This window comes from Thrips palmi, unplaced genomic scaffold, assembly GCF_012932325.1.
Source record: "Thrips palmi isolate BJ-2018 unplaced genomic scaffold, TpBJ-2018v1 HiC_scaffold_15, whole genome shotgun sequence".
Taxonomy (NCBI): domain Eukaryota; kingdom Metazoa; phylum Arthropoda; class Insecta; order Thysanoptera; family Thripidae; genus Thrips; species Thrips palmi.
The window spans coordinates 7584814-7602955 of NW_023144624.1; the positions used below are offsets into that span (position 1 = coordinate 7584814).

The 18142-nt window shown below is 63.0% G+C and overlaps 1 protein-coding gene across 1 annotated transcript in view; it reads left to right on the top strand.

Annotated features, from left to right (window-relative positions):
* Positions 1–714: 714 nt before the first annotated feature.
* LOC117641766 (interleukin-1 receptor accessory protein-like) overlaps positions 715–18142 on the top strand; it is a 32023-nt gene continuing 14595 nt past the window's right edge. The window contains 2 exon segments of the mRNA XM_034379366.1: positions 715–918; positions 2542–2816. Of these exon segments, the coding sequence (XP_034235257.1) occupies positions 2542–2816 (275 nt within the window). The 5' untranslated portion in view covers positions 715–918.

Here is an 18142-nt window from a genome sequence, read left to right on the forward strand (position 1 = left end):
TAATTGATTTCACATCCAATTTCCTTCCTATTTCGGAAGTGAAAGAGATTCTTTGCCACCGTGGAGGGGTTGTCGACCATGACGTCGCTTGTTTGTGAAACTGAAAAGGCGGTGAAAATGGAATTGGACCGCGGGAAATTTGCATGCTCGCGCTCCCGAATATCCATACGTGCAACTCGAACCAATTTTTGGCGTTTCGGGTATTTGGGTTAACGTAACATCAAAGCAGTCTGAAAAAAAAACAAAACAAAGTGTTGTTGAACTGCCTACACTGCCGCACATCTTCGAACAAAGTTCCACAGTGCAGTTCTTTTCTACCCACTAAAGGACCTTCACTCTCGGCTGCCTTGCGGCTAGATCGTGAAATTCACTTTGGCAGAACACGTGGCCTTCCCTCCACAAAATCTACGCGTGGAGGAAAAGAAACCGCCCCCTCCCCAACACTCCGGTTCCCCGGATCCCCACCCCGCGAGAACAAGCACAAGTGACTGTTCCAGAGGTAATCCCTCTCATTGTCCCGTGTTTCACATGTCCGCCCTTTTTGGCCCTGTTCTTGTGTAGGGCTTTGGCGACTGCTTGCGAGGGGGGGGGGGGGCTGCCGGTGCGGTGCCGCGGTGGCCAGCCCCCTCCTCCGCCCGCCACCGCGCCGCCGACGCCCCGCGCCCCGCCGCCCCGCCACTCCACTCCCCATCCCTCTCCCCACTCACTCGCCATTCGCCAGCCAGTCTTGTGTTGGACGTGGTCGTGCGCGGTGCTGGCAAAAGCGCGGCTTGTCCGCCGTGTCGTGATCGCCGAGTCGTCGCGTGTGCTGCAAGTGTTCTCTGGATTACTGCGCCGTGGATGTGTGTGTGTGTTTGAGTGACTGCGTTATGAGGATACGCCCGTGACTTCCCTCGAATCCACCTCTGTACAATCAAGGTAAGGTCCACAGAGGCCCCGCTGCGGACGTGTCTCGACGTGTCGCTGCGTTGTGGGGCTCCTTAGGCATTCCCCTGACGGCGCGCCGGGCCGCCGGGCCCCACGGCACTGCAAGGACCACCGAACTTGTTGCTTGTAGCCCGTACCGCCCGTACTCGGCCGAGAGATTGCGCGTAATCTTGCATTGGTGGGGCAGAAATGGTATGATGTCACCCCGATGTCATCAAGATGACAGTTCGGCCGCACCGGCGGCGGAAAAGAAATAGGGGCGTTTGGAGGATTGATTGTCCTGTGTGCACATTGACGCGCTTTGAGATGCGTGCGGTGCGGTGGCGCCTGGGCGTTGCGTCCTAGGCCTGGGTGGGTGCAAGGTGATGTGGTGCAACTGCAGCACACCCCCGCCGAGCTGTCGGTCTGTCCGAGGGCGTGCCGGACGGTGCCGGACCGGACGTGTCGCGGCGCGGCCGTCGCGGCGCGGCCGTCGCGGCCGTCGCGGCCGGTCGAAGGGGTTCGCGCCGTTATCAAGCGTTATCATCCGTGCCACCTGGCGCGCAACGCCGCCGGCCTGCGGTTGACCAAGTCATGTCATGATAGGCGAGCCCAGGAATAGGTTTGCCCGGCTTGGCGGCGCGTAGCGGCGCGGAGGTCCGGCTGGCGGCCCTATCGGCCCTATCGGCCCTTCGTCGTCGCGGTGGGCGCCGCGGTCCGCGGCACGTCGAGCACCACGTCGAGCGGCACGCCCACCCACCTGCCGTCCCCGCAAGTCTCGACCCGCGTCGCGCCTCCGGCCGCGGCCCCGGGAGTCTGGAAGTGGCCGATTGAATGGCCTGGCCCGCTGGCCGGCCGGGCTTCCCACCTGATCGCGCGTCACGGCTCCGCGGGGCAGGGCGTGGCGGCAGGGAATGCCGGCTATCGCGGCCCCGAAATCGCGCCATCGCGCCGCGGTCCAGGCCACCACCGGCCCACCACCGGCCCAGCAGTCGCAGCACCGCAAAGCGCTGCGAATGGCCAGTTCCGGCATTGCGTCAGCCTTGGCGTCAGCCGTCCGCCGTCTGCCCGCTGCACCTGGGAGTGTACTATTTTTTGATTCGGCGTCCCGCAACTTTTCAAGTTTCGGTTAGGATCCGCGACGTCCCCCCTGCCACCTCGCTGCCTCGCCTTTGCTGCGTCGTGTGAGTGAGCGAGACTTGTCAGAACATGTAATTCATTGCCAGTCCCCTCAGGTAAAAATTTGCAGACCGGGCCGGCGTCCTCTGGAGCGGGGAGGGGGAGGGGGGTTCTCGGGATCGGGGCAGACCCCCGAGAGGGAAGGCAGAGGAGAGGGAGGGGGGCAGAGGGGGCGGGGTGTACCGGTCAGCGGCCGAAGGAGACACTACCTTTTGTCGTGCAAGACAAGGAGACGGGCCAAGTTCGTGGGAAATCGGAGGTGTCCACTCGTCCCTCGCTGGATCCTTGCTGCAGGCACTGCAGGGACTGCAGGCTGGGTGCGCCCCGGGGTTTGCCCACCCTCCCGGAGTGTGCCCTGTGTGGCGTGCAGCGTGCGTGTCCGTGCGTGTCCGTGCACGCGCGGATGCTCGAGGCAGCCACACTGTTTCTGAAACGGTTCGACGTCGCCTTTTGCAGATGGCCGCGTTGCTGCTCGCGGTGCTGCTGTTGGCGCCAGCGGCCCTCGCCACCATGACGCCGCCCGACGCGGTGGTGGACGCCAAGGACCACTGCTCGGTGGACACGTGGACGACGCCCACCCCGAACGCCGTGGGGACCGCCGTGGGCAACGCCGTGGGGCTGCCCGACGGCGACCTGGCGTTCAGCAAGGAGCTGTCCTCCAAGGAGTACGTGCTGGGTGGCGGCGGCAAGAGCCTGCACTGCTGCGCGCACGGATACCGCAGCATCGAATGGTAAGTTTGAGTTTTTTGGTGTTTTCGGTGGGATTCGAAGCCGGGCCCGCAGGCCGCAGGCTACAGGTCGTTGCCTCCCCGCGGGGGCGACGGTTGGTGGGCGAAGTGCAAAGTGCCTGTCGCGTGAGTGTGCTCGGGCAGCTCGGCCGGGTGCTGCAGGCTCTGTCTCTCTCTCTCTCGCTCTCGTGGCGTTCTGTGGGGGTGCGAGAGAGCAACGAAGCCGTGCTGGAATCAGCCGGGGGCCGGCCGAGGCGGGCGTGGCGCCTCCGGCCGCGGGTGGGGTTTCCCCCAAAGCCACTGCGGACGGTGCGGACGCTGCGGACATGATGACCGCCATCGCTTGGCTTGGCTAGGCTTGGCTAGGCTTGGCGTGGCCCTGCCGGGCTTCGCCGCGCCTCGCCGCGAGACGGAGTGGAATCTGCAGCGTCTTGCTCGGCGCTTCGCGCAGTACGTGCCCCGCGCCCCGCGGTCACCTCCACATCCTCCTCGTTATCGAGGTGTTCTCGGACGCGTCTCGATAAGGCGTCGTCGCGAACGGGGTAACGGAGCCGCGGGGAGGAAGAGGGGGGGGGAGTCTTCCAAAGAACACTACGCGACGAATTTGATCCAGCCCGGATGGCAGCCTCGCGGACCTTGCGGGTCAGAGGCGTATCTCTCGCTGAGCAGACGGCGTCGGACTGCGCAGACCTGTCCGGACTTGTCGCGCGCGGGCTGGAGCCGGTGGCTGGGGTCCTCGGGGGAAGGGGGCGGGGCGTCATATTGCCTCATTCCATTCATGAGTGCGTCGCTGGGAGAGGAGAGGGCGGAGCAGGAGCAGAGGATGCCTGTGCTCGGTTCGGAAATCGGACGCGAGCCTCGAATTGGCCGATGCTGATGCGTCGATCGGGCGATGTACGTACCGTGGCGCAATCAAAGCCAGCCGCGTCGAGGAAGTGGAAGACCGGGCCTCGCTACCGCACTGCTACCGCACTGCTACCGCACTGCTACCGCCGTGCCGTGTGTGGCGTGTGTAGGTGTGTGCGGTGTGCGTGCGGGGACCGGAAGTGGGGGAGGGGAAGTCGTGGGTGCCTTCAGCAGCCCAAGCACCCCCTGCCTCCGCCGTTGTGCTGGTCAGGCAGCGCGGCGCGCGGCCCGGAGGTGCGGAGACCGTCGTCCGGAGTACTTCGGGCCAAGCGGCCACGCGGCCACGCGGACGGCGAATCAGAATGAATGGCCGAATAAAGCGAGTGAGAGTGCGTGAGTCAGCCAGTCAGCCGCGCGGTCAGGCCCGCCCCGTGACCTCACCTGCGGCCCGGATGGCGTCACTTGCGGGAAGGGTCGCTGCCGCCGCGACGCCTGCGGACGCCGCGCTAATGGTTTGTTCCGAACGCGCTGCCCGTCGCGGGGCGGGGCGGGGCCGATGCGCGGCGCTGCGCAAGAGCACGCACACTGCGAGCACGGCGCTGCACGATGGGCAGAACTGCAGACGGGACGCACCGCCCCGCTCACTCCACACTCCACTAATTAAAGCGTTTTTGTACGTCATTGCGGGCGGGGCGCGGCGGGGCGCGGCGGGGCGCGGCGGGGCGGGGCATTTATTAGGAGATTCCTGGGCTCTGCTAATTGCTGTGGGGTCTCACGTGTTGGTTCAATGCGGCGGGCAGGCGGGCCGTGTCGCAACCAGTGCAGTACGGCAAGCCGAGTACGGCAAGCCAGTCCGAGTGCCGACGTGCCTCGCCGTCATCGCCGCCGTTTCCGAGTAGTACCGCCGCGCTGCCTTAGGACGCCGGCGACGAGGACGTCGCGGAGGGACGGCCGACGGCCAGGGCCCCAGGGCCCCAGGGCCGCAGCCACTGGCGGGTGGCTGCCCAGAGAAAGTGGCCCGGCGGGGCTCCCTCCGAGCCGCCCCACGCACCCCTCGCCAAGTGAAAGGGTGCATGAATGAGGCGATAAGCGCCGCGAGGAGGCCAAGGTGGGCCTGGCTGGCCTGGCTGCTGCGCTTCCCACACTGCACACTGCAGTGGTGCTGCTCTGCACAGCTCTGCAACGCCGGCGGGGCGCGGAGGGGCGCGGAGGGGCCGCGGGGGGCGTCCGCTGCAGGCAACTGCACGGCCACCGCCACGGCCCTCTCCTCCTCCTCCTCCTCCTCTCGGTACACACTGTTGCCAACTGAACCTGCCCGTCGCTTCCCGTCCCGGCGTGCCGGCCGGAATTCTGCGAAATGCGGTGCAACGTCACATGCGCTCCTGGCCGCGCTGGTCTGGCCTGGTCCTCTGGTTGCTGTGCCGAAGGGGCAGCGTGGTTTGCGGCCGTTCCGGAGTTCATTGGGCCGGAAGGGCCAATCCAGAGATAGGGCCATCATCCAGAACTCGGGCCGCAAGGGTTGGCGCCGCACCGCTGCACTGCTAAGGGGTGGCGAGCGCGGGGGTAGGAAGCCCCCCGGCCGGAATGCGGGGCCGTACTGCCTGGAGCCGCTGGAGCCGCTGGAGCTGGAATGCCGGACAGCCCTTCCTCGCAGTGCCCTTCCATTACGACGGCCAGCAGTGCTGCAGTCGACTGCAGTCATGCCGCAGTGCAGTGCCACAATGCTCCGTCCGCCCTCGTTGTTTGCGACCGGGGAAAGGCATGGGGAAGGGAAAAGGGAGCTGCCTCTAGACCGATCATCTCCAAGGTGGCTATTACGCGGCGGCACGGCCCGGCGGGGCGGGGCGGGGCGAGGCCGCTGCCTGCGCGGTCCCGCGTTCGATCCCGAATCCGTCATGCATCCCGTCCGCGGCCAAGCTCTCCGTCGGCCGGGCCTAAGTGCGCGCGTGCTGAGTCAGCGTGTCTAGATGAGGTGTGGACACTGTGTGGACGGGGCGGCTCAGCCGCGGCGGCTCAGCCTGCAGCTCAGCCCCATCATGAGCATGATCCTGCTCCGTGGCGTACACTGTCCGACACTGTTCTGGAGCTCACAACGGGTGCGCCCGGCGGGGCCGGACTGGGCCGGACTGGGCCGGACTGGGGCCCAAATTAATGGGAGCCGAGTCCAGTCCCTTTGTGTGCAGGTCTTGCAGGCCTTTCGCGCAACCTTTTTGGTACCTTTGGGCTGAATGGGCTGCTGCGCCGCGTCCTGCCTTACGTCCTGCCGTCCTGCCAGCGGTGCCCCTTTGCGGCGTGTGGGAACCGGGAACGCGCTGGCTGCGCTGGCGGCCCGGCCGCCCGGCTGGCTGCCTGGGTGCCATGGGTACCCCAAGTACTCTGTTGGCACTCCCGGCACCGGCCTGCCAGGGCCTGCCTCTCTGCTCCCCACCCCCTTTCGAACGACCGCCACAATTTTATGGCAGTCTTGACGGGTGTGTGCCAGGGGCCGTGAGGGGCCAGGGGCCAGCGCAGTGCCAGGGCAGCCAGGGCGTCTTTAGCGGAGAGCAAAAGAAAAACCCGCGTGGCGCTCTTTCTTTTGCCTTTCCAAGAAAAAGTGGCGTGCGAAGGACGCGCAAGTGTCGCGCTAGAATGCTTGCCGTGTTTACAGTGTAGGCGCCACAGTGATTATCAGCTGGCCGCGAAGAATTAAGGAAGAATGTGACAGGCGGGGCGGGGCGGGGCGCCGTGGAGTGACCGTGTCAGGAAAGTCAATTTGCACAAGGCGCCAGCGCGAAAGGCGGAAAGGGGACGCACTCACGCGGTCGCGGCGTTCGTACGGTTTCGGTTTCTATTCATTTTCGCCAACCGCTTTGCGTTTATTTTGCAGTCGGGCCCTGAATGTTTGCACACGTTTCGCTGCGGCGCTGCGGCCGGCCTGCTTGGCTGCTCGGTCGCTCGGTCGTGGACTGTACCGGGCTGGGCTGGGCTGGGCTGGGTCTCGTTCACCCTTTTTCTTTGTTTTCTCGAAAGGACTTCTGCTCGGCCGCCGATTTAACTCGACTTTTTATTCCCTTTTTTGCGATGCTCGCTCTTGTTCCTCGCCGTCCTGCCGTTCGTCCGTTCGGCACGGCGGCGTCGCGCACTGCACTGGAAACATGATGTCCCCGAGGGGCATATAAACACGGAAACGTCATCGAAAATCACAAAGCCGAGTCGAAGCGACTCGATTATTTTGTGTAGATTTTTGTGTAGCAAGCCTATCGGCCTCGCGTGCGTCTGGCGAGATTGCTTCGACGTCGTGCCAAAGCATACGTAGTTCCTCTTGTGCTTGTCCGATGATGGCCGCCTGTCTAATTGCTACAATTTGCAGACACACTGCGGCCTGCGGGGAATCGCGAATGCTCGGAAAGACAGTGCAGGCACAGTGCAGACGGCGCGGCAGGTGTTTGGCACCGCGTCACTATCGCCCCGCCCCGCCCCGCCGTCCGTTCATCCCGGCAGATGTCGCGCCACCGCGCAGCCCGACGGGGGAAATGGCTTTCGCGGCGCTCGCCGTGCCGCCGCTGTCGCGCCGTCGCCGTCCGCGTGCAGGACACTGTAGGACTGCAGGTGTGCACGCGAAGAGCCGCGCCCGGCGGACGGAGCGTTTGGCGTTTCGTTGGCCGCGTTTCCCGCGTCGTTCGCCTCGTTTCAAAGGCGTTTGGCACTTGGCATTGCGTTTCCGACTCTTTGTCATCAAGGGCCCCTTGCTGGGCGTGCCGTGCATCAACCCCGCCTCCCCGGCGGGGCGGGGCGGGGCGGGGCAGGGCGGTGGTCGAACCGGTTGTCCCCCCGCGCGCGTGTACGTGTGTGTTCGTTGTCATGTCAGCCGCGCGCGCACCTTGTCGGCGGCGGACATCACAGGGCCGTCGCGCGTCCCCCACGACGTCGTCGCCGAGGCCGTCTTCATCGTCTTCATCGTGCTCCTCGTGCTGCCGGTGCGCGCCCCGACGGCCCTGACGGCGCGGCCGCCAATTTGCTCCACTCCTAGCCAATCTCCGGCCCGCCGGCTGCCCGGGCTGTGATTCACCCGGAGCCCTCCCCTCCGGCATTTCCGGGGCGGGCCGGCCCGGCAGGCTGGCCGCAGGGCTGGCCGCCGCAGTCCGCAGGGCTCGTGGGAGGCAACAGTGGAGGGAACTTCCCTGGCGGAGCTGGCGGCGGTGCTGCTGGAACCGGGCCGGTGGAAGGCAGTGCAGTCCTTCGTGGAAAAGGATGGCGTGGCCTGAGGCCCGCCTCTGGCCGGGCAGGTGGGTGGAAAGTGTGGAAATACGCACGCGAGGAGTGCGGGTGGCGGGGAGTGCGAGGGAGGCCTAGCCGCGCGTGGAGGTCATGGCGCGGCCGGGCGAGGACGAGACCCAGATTGGTGCAGGCTGTCGCCTCGCTGACGCGCTGCTCCGCTGATTCACCGCCCCCTAGATGCTGCGCGTCGTGCCGTGAGCAGGGCGGAGCGCGGAGCAAGGAGTGAAGTTGCCACTAAGCACCGTGATACCTGACGCTGACCGCAAGACGAGACGGGAGGTGTGTGTCTTTGTGTGCTCCAAAGTGGGCTCCAGTTTATGGCCCGGGCTGCCGTAGGCTGCCGTAGGCTGCCGTAGGCTGTGGCACTCTTCGGAGCTCAGCGCCCCCGCCTGTGCTAATCCCCAGACAAAAGGGCTGGCGTGCCCACAGGCCTACAGTGTGCCAGCCTGCCAGCCCGGCAGTGTGTGCCAATGCCCCTGAATGTGGGGAATGCAAGGGGCGGGACGGCACCGGCACCTCACCCTGGTCCTGGAGTCCTGGAGGCCTGGAGGCCTGGACTTTCCCTTCGTCGCCGGCCCGGACCCAAATATCACCTAGTTTCGCAAAGCTTGCTGACTGCCGACTCGGCCGGCCATCACGAAGGAAGGAAGAGGAAGTAATCCTCGGACGGAGAAGTAGATTTTCGGACGGGCGTAACTTTGTACAGACAGCGAGGGCTCTGATAGTTTGGAGGTCATGAGGCGTATGGGTGCGGACGGGATGGTCAGGTCGGGCCTCCGGGCGCCTGGGCCAGGCGGGGGCGGATGGCCGCCGACGCCTGCTGCTACTGAACCCCTCCCCTCTTCGTCCTGTAACGCGAAGCTACGCGGAGCGAGCAAGGGCTGGCTGTCACTGTGTCACAAGCAACAAGCCTCATCGGCTTTGGGCCATTCCCCGTGTCCTCGTGTCCCCGTACGGATCAGCCTGCGCTGCTTTGGCACCGCGTCGACACTGCTAGCGCACTGCGAGCGCATCGAGCAGCGCACCACGCTCGCACGCCGTGCTACCTGATGCCAAAACACGGCGCACATTGTCCAGTGGAGCGGAATGCGGCCCCGGGCCCAGCCATGGGCCCAGCCATGGGCCCAGCCATGGGCCCAGCCCAGCAGCGCGACAGCGCCACTATCTTGTCCTCGGATCGGGCAAGGGCGGCCAAACTTCCTGTCTAGGCGGCCCCGCGGCCCCGGCACACACCGCACACACGTGCATACCAACGAGACACGTGACCCGCACCGTGTGCTGTGTGCCTTTGGGGCGGCGTGCGGCGTGCGGCCGGCCAGCGGGCGGGCGGACGCGACGACGCTGGGACCGAGGCTGCGACTCGAGCCCATTCCCCTTTGCTCGATCGAAGAGCGGTTCAAAACGTGTCTAGCATTGTCTCCTGGTGGCTAACGCGAGCCGTGGACCGCAGCAGGCTGATTCCGGAACAGGGCCTCCTCTTCTCTCTCGCACTCCAAGCGGAACAGCCCACCAGTGCGAGCGAGACGGGGCTACGAAAGCAGGGCTCGGTTCAGCCGGCTTGGACCAGTCGCGGACAAAGGCGCGCTGGGTCATTACGTGGGTATCAGGGCCCCCACATCGGCGCGCCGCGTCCCTTCGCCGCGGCCCCGCAGCCCCGCAGCCAACCAAAGGGCCGGCCAGCACACTGTGCGGCCGTCGATCTGTCTCTCTCGCACGGCATGGAGCGCCCCATGAGTGCGAGAGAGAGAGACACCCAACTCGGAACCAGGCTACAGGGCCGAAAGCGGCAAAGCAGCGGCAAAGCAGCCGCCCTCCGCCCCTCTCGTTTGTTTGCGGGTACCTCCGGGTACCTCCGGCCGGCCGGGTACGCCGGGCACCCTGCCTGCCTCCACGGGTACCTGGAAAGTGGAGCACCGGTGTGGGTGGCTGCAGTGGCCGCGGCCGGGGCACTCTTTTGGCCTGTCGGCGCGGCGCACGGCGGCGGCGGTCCATGGTCTACGAGCTGTCCGCCCGCGACCGCGCTGCGTGTGTCTGAGTGTGTTTCCTTGCCGCTTAGCAAAGCACACACACACACTCGAAAGGAAGTGGAGCGCGTGCGGAGACTCTGAGAGGCCGTTTGGCCGTTTGCGCGGGACGGCGGCACGGCGAGACGTGGGTTGGTTCGTCAAAATGTGGAAATTTTAAAATCAAAGATGTTTAGCTCAATTACCACTTGCACGGACTTCCTATCAGCAAATACCCCTTATGTAACAACAAAACACCTTCAGAGAAAGGCATGTACATGTTTTCAGTCAAAATTTTTGACTTCTTGTACCACATATAGCGCCGGAAAGGTACAAAAATACCCGTTTTGTCGGTGTCCGAATCCCCGATTGAAACACAATGTGAAGTCTAATTCCTTATAACGCCGTTAAAACACCCTAAGTTTTGTGTGTTTTCGAGAGTGGACACTTTGGTCTACATTTTAACCTAAGTCCCGAAACCTTGAGTCGATTCGTTCGTTCGTAAAGTGGAAGAAAAGTTTTGTCCGCAAATTGCGTCACTTGCTACCGGCATTTTTATTTGGCGGCTCTAAGCGTGTTTTGTGCCTGCACCGAACCAAGCGCCAACCATATTCGGCTTCGGAATTGATATTTAACTAAACTGCAACGGTGGAAATACTTCCTACAGGAGTATGGTAGGTTCAAAACAAGGATAATAGGTCGCTTTGCCGTAACTCGCTATCATAAACCTGTAATCGCCAACGCGTAATTTCGACCTCCCCCGGATAAACATTTTCAAATACTGGGACAAGGTCGTGTTTGCCGCTTCATTTGACCTATTTACACCATAGAGCGTCTGTTACGTACAAGCAAATTTGGTATTTCCTTGCGAAATAGATGGGTTTTACAAAGTGTAATGATGTAATCGGATGTAATCAGCTAGGACCCCGGCGTCGACGCCTGTTACTGCACTTTTGAAGCTTAAATACTTGTTTATTTCGCATCCAAGCCTATTACATATGTTGGGATTTTTTGTTTGTCCTGATCAGACGAATCGATTTCTATTAATAGATGTCAGTTTTGTCCACTTCGAAATTCCACCCAAACCACTTGAATGTAACGAACGTCGACGCGCGTGTAACAAACGTCGACGCGCGTGTAACAAACGTCGACGCAAATGTAACAAACGTCGACGCAAATGTAACAAGCGTCGACGCGCGTGTAACAAACGTCGACCCAAAGTACGCTTTCAACATTTAAGCCATTAGAAACAAAACTGGAACGAATTAAGCTTTGATATTTCTTGGGGACCATTCTAGAGCCATCTTGAATGAGCCTGCAAAATTTCATCCGAAAAGCCGCACATTAAAATCTTGGAAATCCCGTGCCTCAAATTCCCACATCTCGGCGAACCAACCCACGTGTGTCGAGTGGACGGCGGAGTGTTTGGACGCCGCCCCGCTGGAAACGCACAGCTTCCCGCTCGCTGGCTGGAGCCCAGATTAGAAAGAAAGAAGGAAAGAGCGAGGGAGACAGAGAGAGAGTCCAAAACCAATAGTGGCGGGTCCCCGACCCCCGCCTCGCGGTGCTCGTGGTTTCCCTCTTGGCCGTGATGGGGATGCTGCAGCAGGTTCTCTCCACCCTTCCCCGCCTCTCGCGACGTTGCCGCTCCGGACCACGCGCCGGGGGTGAGGCGAGTGGTGAGCGGCAGTCGGAGGGGGAGAGAGAGAGAGGTAGAGAGAGGGATGCCTCTCTCTGTCCGAGACCGTCGTCGAGACCGTCGAGACCGCCGCATCCGCGCGCCGAGCGGGGAGTAAGCCACCAGACCTGGAAACAGCGAAACAGACTGGAGGAATCTCAAGCAGTCCGCGATCCGTCTCAATTCGCGGACAGAGTCCGGCAGACAGTGCAGAATGCCGCTCTCGAGGGGGAACCGATTAAAAGCTGGAAAGGCCCGGCCGGCCCGGCCGGACGAGCAGACACGCGGACGAGACGAGACGAGACGAGACGCGCGGACGACGAGAATGCTGGGAATGGAGCAAAATGCCTTATGGCTGGCCTCTCCGCTGGCCGCCGGCCGGACCGTCCACAGCCACACAGCCCCGCCGAACAAGAGTCCGCGACGTGGCGCAGCATTGGCGGAGCATTGGCGGAGCCGGTTTGCACAGATGCACCGCCGCAGTAGTACATGTTTCACGGTATCGAACGGGTGGCCGGGCAGCAGCCGGGGGGCGGAGACGTCCTCGCAGCGGCGCGGCGGCGCGACAGGGTGGCGCCCCAAAGTTGGCCCGGGCGCCGCGTCCGCCGCGCTCTCTCTCACCCAGACGGCACGCGGCACGCCCCATGAGTGTGACAGAGACACGACTCTCTGGAATCAGTGGCCGTCTTGGGTCCTCTCCTTTCACTGTACCCCATGGCATGGTTTGCGCGGGCGCGGCGAGGATAAGCCACGCGGAGGCTCGGACAGGTCCCTGCCTGCAGGACGGCGGCACGGCACGGCACGGCGGCGGCCTGCCTCTGGGTGACGCACGTCTCGGGGAGGGGGTCCTAACTCACTCCATAGTGACTCACTCTCTCTCTCTCCTGATGCTGATTCCTCGCAGCCGGCGGGACGCACACACTCACAGGCTGGTTCCTTGGTTCGGCGCCTGTGTAGTGTATTGATTGATCGTGCATTTGCGGCGGGCTGATTCGATTCTGAAGATTATTCGTTTGTGCGAGTGAGACAAGGCGACGAAGCGGTCCTTCCGAATCGCTTGGCAGGCCAGCAGCACGCGTCGAATAAATGCATCAGGATTTGTAGAGATCGCGGGATGCACATGCAGATACGGCGACGCGGGGCGACGCGGGCCCTCGTCCGGGCCGCGGGCTCCCGCTTCCCGGAAAGCTCCCTGCCGGCCGGGCTGGGCTTTGTCGCTTTGGCTCCGAATCGTTACCGCAGATCGATAATAATCGGAAGCACGCTCCTCTGTCGCTCTCTCTTTGTCTAATTTTATCCACCCCTTCGTTCGCTCTCTCTCTCTATCCCACACCTAGCCGCGGCGCGCCGAGGGCGGAAAATCACCGTTCTGCAAACACTCGCTGCTGGCGCGCGGCGAGCGCGTCGAGCACACAACCCGTTGTGTTCCACCGGAAGCGGCGAAGCGCTCCGAGGCGATGGGGTGCCGCGATGCTGGCCGCGCGAACCCCGCTTTTATTTCTGCTTGGGATTTGAGTGGAGTGGACTAGACCCGCGGCCCGCGGGGGGCCGGGCTGGCCGGGCAGGCATGAATGGCCGCTGATTGAGTGCGATTGGGTTGAGCTGGACGTGCTCGACGTCGGCGGGCCTGTGGCGGCCGGGCCTTGAATGGGGGCGACGTGGACGACGTCCTCGTCGACGGCCGCGCCGCGCGTCGTGTGCGCGAGTGCGCTGCTCACGGTGGTGCTGGCCCACTGTTGGCACACGGCGTCGGCGGGCGTGGCGTGTGGCGTCCCGGAGCGTCCCGGCCGGAGCATGAATGGGCCGATGTGTGTTTGGCGCAAGCGGATGACGAGTGCACTTTCAGGGCCGCGCGCGCTAAGTGGTTCTGAGCGGTGGTCACCCTAGGTGCGAAGGGCGGCGCCTCCCCCCCCCCCCCCTCGCTCGTTTCTCGGGCGGATGCACCCCCGCTGTCCCTGCGACGCTCTGCGGGGTCCCTGGCCCACGGGACCCTTGTGCACACAAAGGTATCCCTCCCGGTGCTATGCGGTGCTATGCGCCTTTGGGCGCGCGGACTTGCCGACCGAATTCCCCGGACAGCACCCGACGACGGCGTCCCTAGATCCCCCCACCTCTCTTCCACCCCGTGGGACCGACCGACGGGTACCAAACCAGGGACGCTACACCGACTGCACACTGTAGGAACTGCCGTGCCGACTCGGCCGCGCGAGAAGTCTGTTGAGTCCGCCGGCTCTCCATAACACCTGCAGATGTCCCCCTTACCCCATGCGCGCCCGTGCAGCACGCACCACGACCTCGTTACAGTCTAGTTGGCCTGCTCGAGCGCGCGTGTGTGAGTGTACGTGTGTGTGTGTGTGTATTTCCTGCTTTATTCCGTCGAAAGCGGCGTGGTGTCGCCGAAGAAAAGACCCTCCCGGCGAAGAAGCCATCACGGGCTGCATTGAATGAGATTGGCGGAGGGGGGGGAGGGGGGGGGATAGGCACCCCGCGGAGTTTGGCCCCACACCTGGGCCGCCGTGGCCGCCGTCCTCGGTCCTCACCTCACCGGGACGCTATTCAGGGGGACGCCTGCACGGGCCGCGCTTGTGAGGGCCAACACTAAGGGCCGGGGCCAAGGACCAAGGGCCATCGCAGGGCTTCCAATTGTGCGACAAGTTAGGGGGGGGGGAGGCAGGCAGATCGGCCGACTGCTCATTTTTTGGCAGTTTATTATTGTAAGGTAAGATGGCTGGACTTGAATCCGCTGCCGCCGGTTTCCATGGAAACGGAGAGGGGAGAGGGGGGGGGGATGCTGCAGTGGATTCGCGTCTGGACCTCCGCCCACGGCGCCGGGCTCGCTTTATTGCGTCCTTGATTCAATTTGATTTGATTCAATTTGATTAGGCCTGTCGGATGGGATGGAGTGCGGGGCGGGGTCGAGCTGACTCGAGTGTACACACCGTGCCATCGCGGTAACATTACGTGCGCTCGCTCCGCCTCCCGTAGCCGGGGGGCGGCCGAGGCCCCTCAGGTAAACAAGGTTTGATTAACGCGGCCCTTTGTAGCGTCCCCGGCGTCCCGACGTCCCTCGCGCCGCGTCCCGTCCCGTCCTGGGAAAGAAAATGATGAAAGAGAGAGAGAGAGGGGGGGGGGGTTGGCTGCGAGGAATGTGAGTGTGTATATATTTGTTGCGTCGCTTATGGGATTTATATAGTGGCATCACAGGAAATCCAGAAATGTGGCCTCATGTTCGTTTCAACGCGAATCGTATCTCGTGCGTTTGTATACTGTAGTAATGTCACATTGGTGCGAGCATCCGTACCGCCGTCGTGCTGTCAGTACCTACGTACCGGGCAGTGCAGGTATGAAAGCCTCGACGCGCGACGGCAAACAGTCTCTGTGCGCAGTGACACGATTCGTCACGGTGGTCGCCGTGTTGACGCCAGCGCGGCCAGCGCGCGGCCACAGTGCCGTGGTGCCACCACACTGTAAAAAAGAAGACGAACAATTCTCGGACCCATGGGTCTGGCAGCACACTTTCCAAGCACGGGTCGACAAAAGTGAGACCCATTGGGTGGCACTTCTGCTTCCGCGCGCCGGGGAAGATTCAGACCCATGGGTTCCGAAAATGGTGCGGCCGCGCCGGGGAAGCAGCGGGGAGGGGTGGGGGAAGTAGCCTGCCGCGTGTGCCAGGTATACGCCGAGCCCGGGTCAGCGGATGGCCGGGCCGCGCCGTGCATAGACGGGCAAGGGTCTGTCAATAATTAGGACCAATGGTTAGGAAAATGCTGGCCCCCCGCGGGTCAGAAAAAAGTATTTTATGGGCACGACAAAAGTATCGAAAATATTTTTCGATCCGCGCGTTCGATCTACTCCCCTAATTTTCACGGCTTGGCTGATGCTGCCTTCTTCCTCTCTCCCTTCCCGTCGCCTTTCACTTGCCCCTTCTCCGAGTGACTTGCTCCGGTCCCCCTGCATCAGCAGCGACCCGGAATTGAACCCGGGCCCCCCGATCACAGTGCCATCGCCTTACCACTCGACTACTTGAGCGCGTGTCTGGAGGCGGGACAAAAGATGCACATAGCTGCAGTCACCGCGCCAACTACCTGGCCCCGCCCGCCGCCGCCCCGCTCCTGCCCGCTCCGTCCCTCCTCCCCCCACTCCTACACGAAGGGAAGATTGTGACCCATGGGTCTGTAAAACTCCGAGATGGGCCACAGAGCAGCCGCGCGGAGGGGGTCTGAGACTTATCTACCCACGCGCCACGCGAATTGTACGAGCCTAGGGGCCGAGTTTTAGTTCACATGGGTTTGAAAAAGGTGCGTCATGGGCCGTAGAAAACAGCGACTTGAAGGGTTCGTCAATTCTGAGTCCACGGCACACAAAATGTTGCATCCAGTGGGTGCGAGAAAGATCCATCATGGATCCGTGGCCATTACGATCTGACCCATGGGTCGAAATTTGTTTGACCCCGGGTTTCAGAAGTGAAAAATCAGACCCTTCGGAACAAATAACGTACCCCAAGGACCTGAGGATTCGCGATTTTTTTTTTACAGTGCAGTGTGCCACGGGGAGACGAGACAGAGACAGTGCGAAGAATGCGACCGCGGGCCCAAGGGACGGTCCAGTCCAGTCCACTACCAAGAGACCGGCTTGACCATTGTGCAGCGTGCAGCGCGCTGCCGCGTCATTTATTATCTTGCCCAAACTGTAGCAGCAGTTGCGCTGCGAGGAGTCTTGCCCAAGTCCCTCCCTGCCCCGAACTGTCTCTTCATTTCCCCGGCTTTCTGTGTCGCGGGGCTGGCGGGGCTGGCACACCGCGCACGCGGCCAGCGTCACCCAGGCGTCACCCTGCAGACTGATTCCGAGTCGCTCTCGTCGGTCTGCCCCTCTCGCACTCATGGGGGTCCCGTGTAGGTGCGAGAGAGACCAGTCTACTGCCGAGGGGCGCGTGGCGGCGGTGCCACCGGAGCCGTGTCGCTGACGCGGGGCTCGCGCGTGTGGTGGCCGAGGCGTTTGACGGAACGAAAACGGGGAAAAGGCGAGGAAGTTTGGAGCGCTGACGGCGCTGACGGCGCGCACGCCTGTCGCTGACGACGACGCCGGCCAGAACAATGGTGGGAGCGGACTGCCTGCAGCCTACCGCGCAGCGCGCAGCGTCGCAATGGTCGCAACAGCGCCAAGGGGGCCGGGGTGGGCCGGGGCGGGGCGCCCCGAACGCCCCCCTGAATCGAGCGTTCCCTTCAAAAGCGGCGCTTCTCTTCGTCAGTGATAACGTGGCTGTTTTGCCGCGCCACGGCACGCCACGCCTCGGCCCGCTTCCACGAAGCCGTTAATTAATCGTCGCTAAGCCCTTTGAGCGCGTCGCGTCGCGTCGTCGTCGTCGCTTTCCCGTCCTCGGCCTCCACGGCCTCCACGTCCACGGCCTCCCTCCGCGTCCGCCCACCTTCAGATTGATGACGGCGGCCTCCGCTTTTGTTTCCGACTCGTTTGAATGCCGGCGCTAAGTCTCGCCCCTTTCCCAGTGTGTGTGCGTTTCGCGAGTCTGTTGTTTGCGCCTCGAGTTTTTCGCATCACGCTGCGGCGCTGCGGGACAGTCCTCGCACTTTTCCGTCTCCGAAGCGCGCCATTTTACGGCCGTTTCGCAGTGTCGGCGCTTTTATTTTTTTTTCCCATTGTTTTTGCAATAAGTCGCCCGTGCCGTCCCGTCCGGCCCTTTTCCGCCAAGTGAAATAAGTACTTCGCGGGAAGAGAGCCGAAGAGAGCCGCCGCCGCGGTGCCGGTCGGCTGTTTGCCTGTTGCCGCCATTCGGCTCGGCACGCCGCGCCGCGCCGCGCCACGGAACGAGGTTTGAGCCCTTTTCTAACTGGACTCGCTTCCAGGAGTTCCAGGTATTGAACAAGCGGGCGTGCGTGCCGCCAGTGCCGCCGGAGTGCGAGACGGACAGGACGCGCCGCTCCAGTACTCCTTGCAGGATACCCGCAGGATACTCGCAGGATACCCGCGCAGGATACCCAGGATCGCATCATGACCATCACCATCCTCCTGGAATTCATTTCGGTGCGCTCCAGTGAGTGGCGCTGCGCTGCTGCAGTCGGTCGCCGCGGAGTGTAATAATTAATTTTAATGTTGATTGATGACATTCGCCGGCCGACTTGCTCGCGGGGGTTATACAGTGTTACACACACCGGCCTGTGTGTGCGTGTGAGTGTGTGAGTGAGCCCCGTAATTACTCATGCACGATGTGATAAGTGAAACGATCCAGCCCGCCCTGGGTTGCCCTGGGTAGCCCCGGGGGGCTGAAAGTGCAATGAGCGCGGGGTACACGACGGCGTCGAGCAGCGTCGAGCGACGTCCAGTCGCGGTCTCGTGATGCCGGCGTCCCGTCCCAGCCTAGGCTAGCCTCGTTTTGTCCCGTTTGCTGGCTTGGCTTGACTCGAGGCATGCGGGAAAATTTCCCGCCGCTTCTAGCTCGCGCTAATGGGTGTCTAATAGACGTCGCTCGGGCGATGACGTCCATCCACGCCGACCGCGTCGGTGAGTGCGAGTGTGTGTATGTGTGCTTG